General features: G+C 39.5%; 1 protein-coding gene across 1 annotated transcript in view; it reads right to left on the bottom strand.

Annotated features, from left to right (window-relative positions):
- LOC134673898 (oxysterol-binding protein-related protein 3-like) overlaps positions 1-14,186 on the bottom strand; it is a 73,095-nt gene that overhangs the window by 46,012 nt on the left and 12,897 nt on the right. The window contains exons 3-6 of the mRNA XM_063531952.1: positions 10,331-10,478; positions 8,991-9,120; positions 6,845-7,065; positions 5,275-5,372 (exon numbers count right to left, since the gene is read on the bottom strand). Coding sequence (XP_063388022.1) covers positions 5,275-5,372; positions 6,845-7,065; positions 8,991-9,120; positions 10,331-10,478 — 597 coding nt within the window. The remainder of the gene's footprint in view (positions 1-5,274; positions 5,373-6,844; positions 7,066-8,990; positions 9,121-10,330; positions 10,479-14,186) is intronic.

Raw genomic sequence — 14,186 nt, 5'->3', positions numbered from 1 at the left:
TATAAATACTTTGAGTTTTAATATTTTAACAACTAACTATTTCTCTAATAGCAAATAGCTTATTTATCAAACTATAAAACTATCAAATCAACTTTTTTCTTATATATTGTACTCATTATTTCTAGCAAACCAAATTATTATTTATCAACGAATATATACTACACTACCGCCAATTACTTTTCTTATATTATTAACGTCTATTTCAATATATACCAATCATTGTCAATTTTTAGGGTTCCGTACCCAAAGAGTAAAACGGGACCCTATTACTAAGACTTCGCTGTCCGTCCGTCCGTCTGTCTGTCACCAGGCTGTATCTCACGAACCGTGATAGCTAGACAGTTGAAATTTTCACAGATGATGTATTTCTGTTGCCGCTATAACAACAAATACTAAAAACAGAATACTTAAAATAAAGATTTAAGCGGGGCTCCCATACAGCAAACGTGATTTTTGACCAAAGTTAAGCAACGTCGGGCGTGGTCAGTATATGGATGGGTGACCGTTTTCTTTTTGCATTTTTTTCAGTTTTTTTTTGCTTTATGGTACGGAACCCTTCGTGCGCGAGTCCGACTCGCACTTGCCCGGTGTTTAACTACTGTTTTATCCTAATACATACCTAAAGTGTAATTATATGGAACTTGCTAACTATGTAAACAAACCGCCATATTGATTGTCTCTGAATGATGAATTTACTATAGTCCGTTTTTTTTAGCATTAGAAAGAACTTGCAAGAAGGTAAGCGATCTTGGCATGTCTTTTAATTGAAAAACGCTTTTTAAAAATCAAAAACTATTACTTATGAAAGCATAAGAATATAAATGATCGTATTAGGGCCCCCACGTCTTTCGAGCGTCGTCGTCTACAATTCTATGGCCGACGTCGACGCAACGTCGACGCAGCGTCGATGCAACTGCGCAGCGACGTCATTTTCCATAGCGCTGGACCGACGCCGACAGACGCTGACGCTCGAAAGACGCCAGATGTGGGGGGGGCCCTTAGATTCATAATTGTTGCATATTTGCCGTAACTTATTTTTAAAATGTATTTTTTAATTAAAAGACACATCAAGATTGTTTACCTTATTTCTAATGCTAACTAAAAAACGAAGTATAGTGACTTTTGTTTACGTAGTTAGCAAGTTCCATAGAATAACACTTTAACTACTTTAATCTTGTGCAATAACTAATATTTTCCTCACAAAATCCTTAGTCAATAAATCAACAAAAAGATTGCAAGAACTAACCAGAACAATGGGACGGTTCACTAGTACATCTGTAGATAGTTTTCAAATCGTCGCTCATAGTACTACCTATATTATCGCTAGAATCCATCAAAGACACAGACCGAATCGGTTTTTTCGGACGCGTATACAATTGTTCTACATTATTCTCCCAAATCCGCTGCTCTTTCTCTTTCTGTGAGCTACAGACAGTAAGTGGGGGAGATAAATTTGATAATTCCTTAAACATTGTTGAAGAATTTGAAAGCGGGACTGTTTCTGGTATCCTCGCTCTGATCGGATGGGCTATCCTTATACTTTGAGGTATGTCGTGGATCTTTTTCAGTATGCATTTGATCGCATTATTCTTAACATATTCTTGCGTTAATGCTTCAAACCATTTTTCTTTTACATCGGACCTTAATTCTTCTTTAACTTCGTCATCTATTGACAGAGTTTGAACTGCAATATTAGCCAATGCTTCAGAAAGAACAATTACGCTAAGAGCTTCGTCTTTGGTCATTTTTAATCTAGAAAATATAAAGCTTGTATTAACTGCGACTTCAAGTGCTTTTCTATGAATATGTCTTATTTCATTAGACACCTGATCATCTTTTATTGATTTTGGACTGTTTTCTTTTCCATAAATTTTACGAAGGACATCGCGTCCTGGAAGATCATAAGACTCTTTTTTCAAAATCTTCTTTATTTTCAAATATGCGCTGTTGATATCTTCATTGATACCGGGTAAATCCTTAGAAAGGCGTATCAAGTGTTCCAAAATGCGCAAAATGAAATATGCATTTTCAGTTTTGAGCTTTAAAACTTGCGGGGAAAAGCGGCATGGTAAAAAAGGGTGCAAATCTTTAATTTTCTTTATTGCATCATGTGTTATAGGCATGTTTGCTTTGCTAGAAGAAAGAAAAAAACATTGAGTATTTTGTTTATAACTTGGAATAGGCATTTCTTTAGAAAAACTATTATCATTCTTTCTAGTCATGTCAAGGTTATCATCACGAGAGTTCGCTTTTGGCGTTGCTCCGCTCGATGTGGGACATGTGTGTACATCTTCGTTATTAGTTACTTGAGAATGTTTAGAATATTCATCCTTTAAAATATTGTTAGACTTAAAGTATCCGCGGCTTCTATTATTTGATACAGATTTTATTTTGTCAGATGTTCCGGCTAAATTCTCGTTACAAACTCTTGAACTCGATTTCATAAGCTTCGACTCGTCGGAAGCCGGTGTCTTTTCTTTTAAATTTATTGTTACACGTTTGGATCCTAATGCGTTGTTGGTCAGATAAATATTGTCAATGTCATAATTTGAAAAGTCTATTTCTATTTCATTAGAATTCAAGTTTCCAGAACTAATGGGCTTGGTGTTGAGGTCTTGACTCTTCAGTTCATTTCTATCTGTTCTTGTATTGTTAGTATTGTTATCTTCACGTTTCTCGTCAAGTTTATTGCAAAAAAAACCCAACATGTTATCAAGTACATCCTTAAAGTTCATAGGTTCTTCACCTGCAGCAATATGTATAGTATCACCAACAAATGCATTTTGGCAAGTGGAAACACATTTAGAAATTTTATTTTGCACACATTCGGTTTGTATATTGCATATTGGCTCACATTCAATGTTTGAAGCTTTCGAAATCTCAGATTCAGTACTTGTGTCACTTCTGCTCGGATGATTGAGTACATCTAGATATGCGTTTAGAAAATCTATTGCTACAGGCTTTGGTATCGCTGTTTCACTCAAGATACGTTTGAAATATTGTTGTAACAGTGGCAGTTCTGAAGTATCCGTTTGGTTTTCATGAATATCGTCAATTTTAGTAGATGCATCAAGGTTATCAATCAGCGCTTTTGTTATAGCAATGTCAGTCTCTTTGCTTCTACCTTTGAACAACCTACCGTGCATAGTATGGTCATTTGCACAAGCGTATATGGTACTATTAATAAAATTTTCCACTTCTTGTGAGTTTTTTGCACATTTACAAGATCCAGTTTCTTTGAGATTATTATGAATGTTAGAAATTTCTTTATCTCTAGTGAAATACGCCATTGATGGTTTACCGGTAGCTATATCTCGTTTAATACTACCTTTAAGTTTACCTTCAGTGTTTTTCAAGAAATATTGTAAAAGAGATTTGAATAACATTTTCATGGGATGTTTCTCGCTTTCATTCAATTTGAGATCATAAAGTTCTTTTACCACGAGGTTGACATAAACGCTTGATCTTTTCTTCCCGTTTGTATTGGTATTGTTATCATCGAATAGATTAAATATTAGTTTTTCACAAATACGGTCAAACTCCGATGCAGTAACGTCATCTTGCGTGGATTTATCAGTTATATTATTATCATCATTAGCCGAATCACAAATAACACTTTTATCTTGTACATTGCGAGTTCCTAAATTACGTTTATATTTCCATAGTAACATTTGTCGTAACAACGGTTTAGTTAAAGGTGGTTCTTCCCCGGCATTCCTATATTTGACTAGATTAGTACACTTTCTACTTTTCTGCATATTCCACTCCTCCTCATGTCTAGCTTTGTTATGACGTTTACGTGGAAAACAGAATAGTGCAGTTTGATCTTTATTATCAAACCATACGGGTGAATTTCTATTAGCATTATGTGTAGTTCTACAGTCTATATTTAATTGTAGTTTATCATCTCTTGATTTAGAATTTACTTTTTTCTTCGAGCTATCATTACTTAAGGTTTCTAAATTAGATTTGATTTTCAATTCACTTCTAGAATCTTCTGTATTGTAACTATTAAGAGTATTCAAATCTAGATCCGTACTATGCATTTGTTGTTCATGTATACTCAAAGCTTTAGGTACTGTTATATTCTCTCCCTTTTTACAGAGGCTGCCGCTTATATTTGGATCTATATCCGAACTTGTCGATTTTAAAAAACCTGAACTTTGGTAAGGTATGAGGCTGTCTGTTCTCCACTGTGTCTTTTTTTCATAGAACGAAGATATAGATAGGATCTTGGGATTGGTTTGGGATAAAGTCAGGCTTGAGCAGGATTCTGAACAGGACTGGGATGTGCCTAAGGAAATAAAAACTATATTTATGAAAAGGGACCTTATTGACGATGGCACTTACGTCGCACAGAGTCGAGCGGCATTGTATGTAGATCGGAGCATCGTTAATAATGGCGTAAGCGCCATCGACAACAAGGTCCCTTTTCATAGATAACGTCACATTTTATTCCTAGTAGTTCTCGTTAATAACGCAGTAAAATCATGATCTCCTGGCTTACGGGCCAGAAGTACATCAAATGGGTCCTCTACACGATGGGCCAACGCCGGCCACTCCAAGGGACGCATTTAAGCGTTATAGGGAGCAAGGGATATTGCTATCTCATTCTACCGCATGGCCGCGTCCCTTGGAGTGGCCAGCGTTGGCCCATCGTGTAGAGCAGCCAAGCCAAACAAGTTGATTGATAAAGATATGTTCTAAATACATATTATTATTTCTATGGATATAAATCCTCGAAATAAACCTAAATTATGGAAAACAATAACTAACGTTCTTAAAAATCAAAATGTTCGGACAACACAATTGAAATTCAATCTTAAAAGCATGCTTAAACCATTAAAATCCTTAACCTTATTTCAAAACAAGCTCGAAATACTAAAATCACTCAATTTATTCTATTTTCATGAAACGTCACTGTTAAAAACACGACTTCAATATTTCTGAGTATAACATTTGCCACGGCTCACGGGAGCCTGGGGTCCGCTTGACAATTAATCCTGAGAATTGGCGTAGGTAGGCACTAGTTTTTACTTAAGCGACTACCATCTGAGTCATCTGACCTTCCAACCCAGAGGGTAAAGGCCTTATTGGGATTAGTCCGGTTTCCTCACGATGTTTTACTTCACCGAAAAGCGATATGACTTAAATTTAGTTTAATATCTTTAAAGTCGATGACATAATTTAATAAGAATATTTGAAGATTACCATGTTTGTTAACAGTACGTTTCGCTAAAGCACCTCACACACGGCACAATATAAAGTACTCACGAGACGAGGTGTCGGTGGGCGGCAGGTCGTCGAGCGGCGCGTGGATCTTGGGCACCGACTCGCGGGCGCCGAACGTCAGGAGGTGCTGCCGGTATAACCTGCAGAACAGACATTATTTTGTATTTGAAACATACCATAAGTTTTCCTGTTCTGTGATTATAATTAGGACTTTAGTTAGGGTTATTCGCGGACGGTCTAGGGGCCCATTTCTCGAACGATATTAGACTAATATTATTAGTCCACGAACTGTCAAATCGCACAGGTTGCCATGACAACACACTAATAATATTAGACTATTATCGTTCGAGAAATGGGCCCTAGGACGCAAAATGACTAGTGTAACATTTTGCCTATATCGCTCTTAGTCTACACCGCGAACGGTCCAGAACGCAAAATGCCTACATCATTTTCCGTCGTTTTATCTTTACATTAGCGATGTCGACGGAGCCCCGCTGCCGCGGGGCTCCTATTCTGTGCGGTTTGGCCTTCGGCCATTTGAAGATAACAAACGAACCTAACCTACCTGTGTGATGTAAAAAAGTGGTAATTTTGCGTTCTAGACCGTTCGCGACTATACCTTTAGTTAATCTAGATTGAGAATGATAAAATGCCAAAAATGATGTCTATTCCGCCGCTGCTGTTAGCGCTATCTCAAAAACAAACGATTTTGAAAATGGAATTCTCAGTAATAGAAACTAAAGTTCTAAGTTTGAGATAGCGCTCTTTGGCTTAGCAGGGCAGCATTGACGCCATTGAAAAAACCGGACAAGTGCGAGTCGGACTCGCCCACCGGGGGCTCCGTACTTTTTAGTATTTGTTGTTATAGCGGCAACAGAAATACATCGTCTGTGAAAATTTCAACTGTCTAGCTATCACGGTTCGTGAGATACAGCCTGGTGACAGACGGACGGACGGACGGACAGCGGAGTCTTAGTAATCCCTATTACTAAGACTATTACTAAGACGCATCTTAGCCTTTTTAGGGTTCCGTACCCAAAGGGTAAATCGTATTCTCTCGCAAACGTTCGTATTTGCCATGCTACTTCTGTCAATCTCAGTACTTTTTGTACCGAGACTGATTGAAATAGCAAGGTACGTTCGTACGTTTCTGTGAAAATAATCATGCTCTACTCTCTACTCTATCAGCTATTTATAATAAATTGTAGCCGAGTTTTGATATCGTACCGTAGAAGGGGTGTAAGAATAACTAGAGAATTGCCGGCCGAGTCAGAGTTAACGAGCGAGCAAGCGAGGTCGTTTAGTAACACGAGGCTATCCCACATTTTTTGAGGAAAACACTTACCGATGCGCCTTTAAAACATTCAGCCATGTCCTAAACACATCCGGCTTCTTAGCCCTCAAATGGTATATGAATTCATCGGCGTCAATGTCAATTCTTCGCCTCCGTGGTTTAGCCGAGATGACAGACAGACCGACATCCAGAGAACACTTACACTTAAGACTTACTAAACCAAGGTGTATACATTGAAGTCCAAATGCGAGTTAAAGAGCGAGCAAGGAGAGAGGTCGTTTAGTGTAACGAGGCTAGATGTCCATGATAAATACTCACCGATGCGCCTTTAAAACATTCAGCCATGTCCTGAAGACATCAGGTGTCTTAGCCCTGAGATGGTATATGAATTCATCGGCGTCGATGTCAATTCTTCGCCGCCGAGGTTTAGCCGAGATGACAGACAGACCGACGTCCAGAGAGCCGTGCAGACGGCCGCGCGCCACGTCGGTGGGTGAGCGCGCGTACACCAGTATGCCGCCGTCTACTACGAAGAAACGCTGGAAAGAGAAGATATTTATTTATTAATTTTATTTATTCTTTATTGCACAAATGAAAATACAATACCAGTCAAAGATATATCAGACAAGGTAACATTTTACAAAGTTATCTAAGTATATTTTTGTAAATCAAGAAAATCTAAACAATTTAAGTTAGGTAAAGTGCTTAGCAGTCGTGTTGGAGGCCAAGACACACTTTGGGTCGCTGCGCCAGAGGAGTAAGTAAGTAAAGCGCTTAGCGGACCGCGGACCCGGGTATGTCCTTAAACTACGTCCAAGACCACCGGTGGACGGGCAGCAGCGTCCCTCAAATTCGGTGTACTCGACTACGATCGCCAACCCGCCTGCGGAGCATTCCACGGGCTGTCCCGTACAAACGCATTTTATTTCCTGTGTTGCGACTTTTTTCTCGGCATTTAAAGCAGGCGATTATATTTCTGTGCATATTTTTGACCATTTGTCATAGAAAAGGAAACTCTTATACCTTTAAATCTTCAGAAACTTCGCGTTTGTACGGGACAACGGTAGACAATTTCATGGAATGCTCCCTGCCGATTATGGCATTCACCCCCCATAAGGGGAAGGCCTATGTTCAGCAGTGGACGTCTTATGGCTGAGATGATGATGATGATGAAAGTGCTTAGTAACAAATTGTTATAAAATTAGAGATCAAAAGAAGATGATATTGCCAATGCCAGTGACTACGAGACATATCAAGTTATAGGTATTATTACAAGCTTTTATTTAGTTTCACCTGACCGCGTTGTCTGTCTGTGTGTAATCAAATCTTGCAAGTTAAATTTGATCCAATTCCCGGTTTCCGATTGAGCTGAAATTTTGCATACATACGTAAGTCGGGTGACAATGCAATATTATGGTGTCATCGAGCTGATCTGATGATGGAGACCGGAGGTGGCCATAGGAACTATGTGATAAAACAACGAAACCTAATTGTGTTTGGGGTTTTTAGAATTGTCTCGATGAGCATTAGTTGCCTGTGGAAAGAAAAGTACAGTCAGCGATAAAAGCTTGGGGGTCATCCATTAATTACATCACACGTTTAGGGGGAGGGAGGGGGTCAAGAAAATGTGACATATTGTGACATGGGGGAGGGGGGAGACACAAACTTTGTGACGTCACTTTAACTTCATCAGTAACCGAATTTTTTTTTAATTATTTTATTCGCTGTATACATTTAAATAACAAGTTTTTAAAACTAGAATCGTTTTTATTCGTTTAATTTTCTTTCCTAAGCAGTTTTGGGTTATAAAATTAATAATATTTATAGTCAAAAATATTTTGATAAAATATTAATAATACTTAGGTACTTACTTAATTCGATTTGGCGATTTCGTAGAAAAAATGTGACGTCACACTAGGGGGGAGGGGTATGCCAAATGTGACCAAGTGTGACAAGGAGGGGGGGAGGGGTCAAAAAACCTAGAAATTCGTGTGACGTAATTAATGGATGACCCCTTGTACCAAAAATGAATTTATTGCCAAAAACTTACTATCGGTCAGATGTATAAAAAGAGAAAACGCCGTGCGCATAAAAAGTGTCAGTTGATGTCTTTGCGTCAGGCGGCGGTTAAAGCTCTTGTAGCTTACGTATACCACAGCTTGAACCTAAATCTCTGCGTGAACCTGGCGGTCTAACCTGAGTTGGGATCTCGCGCGCGAGTCCATACTTGAACTCACGCTAGATGTATGGAGTCGCGCGCGAGAACGCGCGCTAGCAGGTCTGGTATATATAAAGAAACTAGCACTCTTAAACCTTAACAAATTATACACCTAAATATTCCTCAAAAGTCACTCTATTGATAAGTAGAAACCGCATGAAAATCCGTTAAGCAGTTTTTGAGTTTATACAGACAGATGCGGCGGGGGACTTTGTTTTATAAGGTGTAGTGATAGTCGCCAAATACCTTGTGCCATCCCTTCAAAGGCCACTTCCTCTTTTTATGCAGGAACCCGTTGAATACCTCCGGCCGCCGCTCGAAGCGCTGCCCGTCTTTGAGACCCTCAAGCACCTCCCATTCGCTGCCGCGCCGCCGGCTAGAACGAAACATTCATTCACGTTACGAGTTATAAGCCGTTTACATACTGCTGACTTGTGAGAACGGCAATATTTACCTCTTTTTATCTTTTAACCTGTCGATTTGGGGTTACAGCCATTATGTTTCATTATACATCTAAATTTCTTCACACACAAAATTTCAGCTCTCTAACTCTTCTAGAACCGTGTATAGTGCGTAGCTTTCAAACAGAGCCCGATGGCTAATCCTATTGTCTATTGTTAAGTAAAACCGCACGTGCTACTTACCTGCAAAAAAGGGTCTTCATTATTCTATTTGGCACCTGACCGCGGGCTAGTCCAACTCTCAAAAAACCAGTGTAGGTGCGCTCTCCGATAACGCGCCTTTGTTAGGCATCCCGAAGATACATTTTAGACTGGTTATGTAGCGTTCGACTCACCGGCACTCAGTAACCGATGTACTGGGTTGCCGGCGAGTTGAACGGACCACACACATGGTAACAAAATTAGTTCATTTTGAATCTTAGTGCAATTTCCCTAGGAGCTGTAATTCAATACCCAGGTAAAGTGAACGAACGATTTTTTATGCAGGTGGTTTTGGCACGTGGCACGAGTGGTTTTACTTAACAACAGACAATAGGATTAGCCATCGGGCTCTGTTTGAAAGCTACGCACTATACTACATTTAGATGACTCACTGCCTAGTGTTCCTTCTCGGCGGCGGCGGCGGCGGCGGGCGTCGCTCGCCGCTGTCAGCGGACAGCGAGGCGGTCTCGCCGGAGCAGACGGTGTCAAAGCTCAATGTTACCCTACCCTTACATCTAAACCTCTTAACATACTAAAGTCAGCTCACAAACCCATCTAACACAGCTGAAATATCTATTTAGATGACTCGGTGGCGGAGCGAGGCGGTCTCGCCGGAGCAGTCGGTGTCAAAGCTCAATGTTACCCTACCCTTGCATCTAAACCTCTTAACATACTAAAGTCAGCTCACAAACCCATTTAACACAGCTGAAATATCTATTTAGATGACTCGGTGGCGGAGCGAGGCGTTTACTTTCTATTACTGAGAATTCCATTTTCAAAATCATTTGTTTTTGAGAAAGCGCTATTTGGTTTAGGAGGGCAGCATATCTGACAGATAAATTCATACAACTCACATCCTAGTCTTGCCGCTCGGCCCGCCGCGCCGTGTCTATATAGCACAGCTGAAATATTCATACAACTCACTTCCTAGTCTTCCCTCTCGGCGGCGGCGGCGGCGGGCGGCGCTCGCCGCTGTCGGCGGACAGCGAGGCGGTCTCGCCGGAGCAGTCTGAGTCGGACGGCGCGCGCCGCAGCGCCGCCGCTCGGCCCGCCGCGCCGCGTCTGCGGTCTGCTGGAATGAAATGTATGAGGTTATCCTTGGTTCCCAACATCACCAACATGTAATAAGGGCTTGTGCACAAATCACGTGAGGTTCGATAGGGGAAGGGGGATCACGAAAAAATCACGATAGATCACGTTGGGGGAGGGGGAAGGAGACCTCACGTGTATTTTTCTACTGTGAACGAAACTGAGAAAAAAACCTACCAAATGAGTAGATACTTTTTCTCGGTCTCGTTAAACAGAAATCTTCTCTCTGCACTGCAAAATAGCGAGTCTATTTAATATAAATAGAAAATTAAACAAGATTTTCTATATACAATACTATTTATCTTAAAATTAGGCCGAATGAAAAAAATTCATAAAAATACACGTGAGGTTGTGTGGGGTTGAGGGGGTAGCCAAAACAAAAACCACACCAAATATTAATTTTTAACAAGCAGAAACGTCTGCGAACGATGCTATTAAGCTTAGAATAAATTTAAAAGTGGAAAAATTACTGTCTTGCGTGAGACTTGAACTCACGGCTAAGGGGGACCCTTTGACATACTCGTATAATATGGTGGAAAGATTGGCTGGCTATGTCTATGTCTTGGTGGGTCAGATGGCAGAGCGCTGGAGTATCCATCCAGAGGCCGTGAGTTCAAGTCACACGGCCATATCTGTGCTGATCGTAACGCGTTTTGTTAGAGAGTGAGTCTTCTGTACTTAGTACTATTATTCATTCTGTGGTTATAGTCCTTTTCAATGCTAAATGCAATGAATAGTTGTTAACTATTCAAGGATTTCATAATTTCCATATCATCCAACTGCTATTTATAACTAGGTATTTACTTGCTGAAGGCCATCTAACGCTTGACCGGTTCTGTTTCTTATTATGCAGTTACCGTAATACAATGTCGTTCGTATTCATCATCATCATCGTCATCTCAGCCATAAGACGTCCACTGCTGAACATAGGCCTCCCCCTTGGACCTCCATTCGTACCGGTTGGTTGGCCGCCGGAAGACGCTGGATGCGGGTCGCTTCCAACCGGTCGTTCGTATTACGTGATATTATTTAATAGTTTTACATACAAATAACCATACAAAAGTCCCTAATATCATGTCAGAGTATTAAATCAGTCACTTAGTATTCAAGGGCGATTTGATGACGAACGCGTGACATGACTACGTATGTTACAATAAGATCTCTATTGTCGTAAAATTACTACTACGCACTATACCTACACATTTGTGGTTTGAGGTTTTGAAGGCACTTAAGGCTGCCTTCCCACTGAGACGGAGATAAAAGGAAACGTGGCTGCCACCAACCAATAATAACATTGGTCTTCTCCGCTCCGCTTACAACCAATGGTATTGGTTAATTCACGTCACCTCTTATCTCCACCTAAAAGGAAAGGCAGCCTTATGACTTAATAGAGCTGGCAGCGGTTCATCGGTGGGGGTCAGAATGATAGGCCAGCAAATATTTTCAGGAAACAAAGGCGTCCAACGTAACGCAACCATTTGATAATAAGTAGTATCTGGGAGATCGAGATTTGCTCGGAAAAACATATAAAAAGTCAAAAATGCGCGTTTTCCGAGAGATACGACGTAGCTAGATGGATTTTTCACCCCCAAAAACCCTCATATAGCAAATTACATCGAAATCGTTAGAGCCGTTTCCGAGATCTCCGAAATATATAAATACATACACAAGAATTGCTGTTTAAGGTATAAGATTTAGTTTAGAGGAATGTCTAAAAAATGTAGTCCTCATATGTAAATACGGATTAAATACTTGTTTTAAATGTATGGTAATTATGTAAGTATTGTGACGGTCGACTTGATCGGTTAACGCCATTGTTATGTAGATGTATTCAAATTGATAATTGTATTTAGGTCAGCTTTTTGGAATGTTTACATTAACAACAAACCTGACCGAAATAGCCAATTTGTAGCAAGCCTGTAATTTTAGTGATACGGACCCTTAGGCTGCGTTTCCACCAGAGATGTGCGAGAATGTTTAAGAACTAATTGAATCAATTCCCATACTTACCTATCCTTGCTCAGTAAATTTCTATTGGTTCTAGCCAAACACACCACCAAACACATTTTCATGTAAAATGTTGCCAAGACGAAACCATGAGGCTCGCAATGTCAAAAAGGTATCAGATATCTTGTAGAGCCAAGCTTCTAACTTCACAAACTCTACACCTTAGTCAAAATATGTGGCTTGGCCGTTTCGTTACTTCAAGAACTAAATTGTATAATGTAAAATAATTAATTTTTCACCCGACGCCCATGTGACGCCAAGATTTGATTTGTTTTGCGATTTTAAGGATGCCAGATACATTTATTACTTTTGTCAGGCGTGGCTCACTCCGCGATTTCGTAGCTTTGCAACAGGTAGCTAAAAGTACATCCGTTCCACACCAACTTTGGTGGCTAGACGCCGCGCGTGGCGCTGTCGCCACCTAGCGGCCATATCTGTGCTGATCGTAACAGACGCGTTTTGTTAGAGAGTAAGTCTTCTGTACCTAGTACTATTATTTATTCTGTGCTTTTGGAGCGTTATTTTATTGCTACCACTTATGTTGACTATACAAATAATGATGAAGTTTATTACGGCTTAAGGCACCTGTCATAATCAATCAATCAATCAATAATCAATCAATAATTTATTTCGTCATCATAGGTGTAAATACATTAGTACAGGTGATAGGGTGTTTTTTCAATGCAGCAGCTATGATGTACCTTACGGCTTACGATATTTAAAATATAACTAAGTAATACAATTATTTACAGTTAAAATATAAGTTACAAACTGGGAAAAATAAGTTTAAAATTATAAATGCCAACTGACCTTAACATAATATACCAACCTACAACTAGTAATAAAAACTTACAATGTTCTCAGTTTAAAAGTCAATTAAAATTAGGAATAATTAGGAAATAATTTAAAGGTCACTATCTCATTACATACTGCTATCACACAAAAAGTCTTGAACATTATAATAACATTTTTCCAAAAGAAATTTTCGCAATAAACTTTTAAATTTCTTTGGACTAGTACTTTTGAAGTCCGATGGTAGCTTATTGTACAGCTTTGGGCCCATTGTTACAATGTTTGGCAAGCTTTTAGGTGAACTTACATACCATAAGTATTCGAGAAATCGACTTCACTTCATTGTAAAGCAAAACAAAGTAGGTTTATAGAATAATGACAGGAAATTGTTTAGCACTAAAATGTGAACAGTAGTGTTGGCGATTGGCCAGAAGACCTAGGAATTCGATTTTACATTCACGTCAACTGAAACTAGGTCATATATAAACGCTAAGTTGTAATAAACGAAATGGTTATTTAAATACAGAACCCCTAGCGTAAGTTTAGTTAATTCGGTAGCGTGACGAGCGTTCTCGTTTGCGTTATGTCTATTTTTGTATGGGATTTTGAACAGCGCGCCAAGCGGAACGTTTTGGAAACCCAAAATCCCATACAAATAGACACTTAAGAGCCCTTCAACGTGCACACTAGCGCCACATCTAAATAATCGTGATTATTTAAATTTAACGAAATATATTGAAAAAAGGGGGCCGCTACGTACTCTATTGTGTATTTAAGTACCTTTTGAATACATCAAACTAGTTTTTTTAATACAGTTGCTCAAAAAGTGCTACTTTACGTAGCTGTTTAGCGTGCGGAAAGTTGGTTATCTCGAACTAGTGCTTTTTACTTT

The sequence above is a fragment of the Cydia fagiglandana genome, chromosome 19 (assembly GCF_963556715.1).
Source record: "Cydia fagiglandana chromosome 19, ilCydFagi1.1, whole genome shotgun sequence".
Classification (NCBI taxonomy): Eukaryota; Metazoa; Arthropoda; class Insecta; order Lepidoptera; family Tortricidae; genus Cydia; species Cydia fagiglandana.
This window is presented reverse-complemented; position numbering and strand designations above follow the sequence as displayed.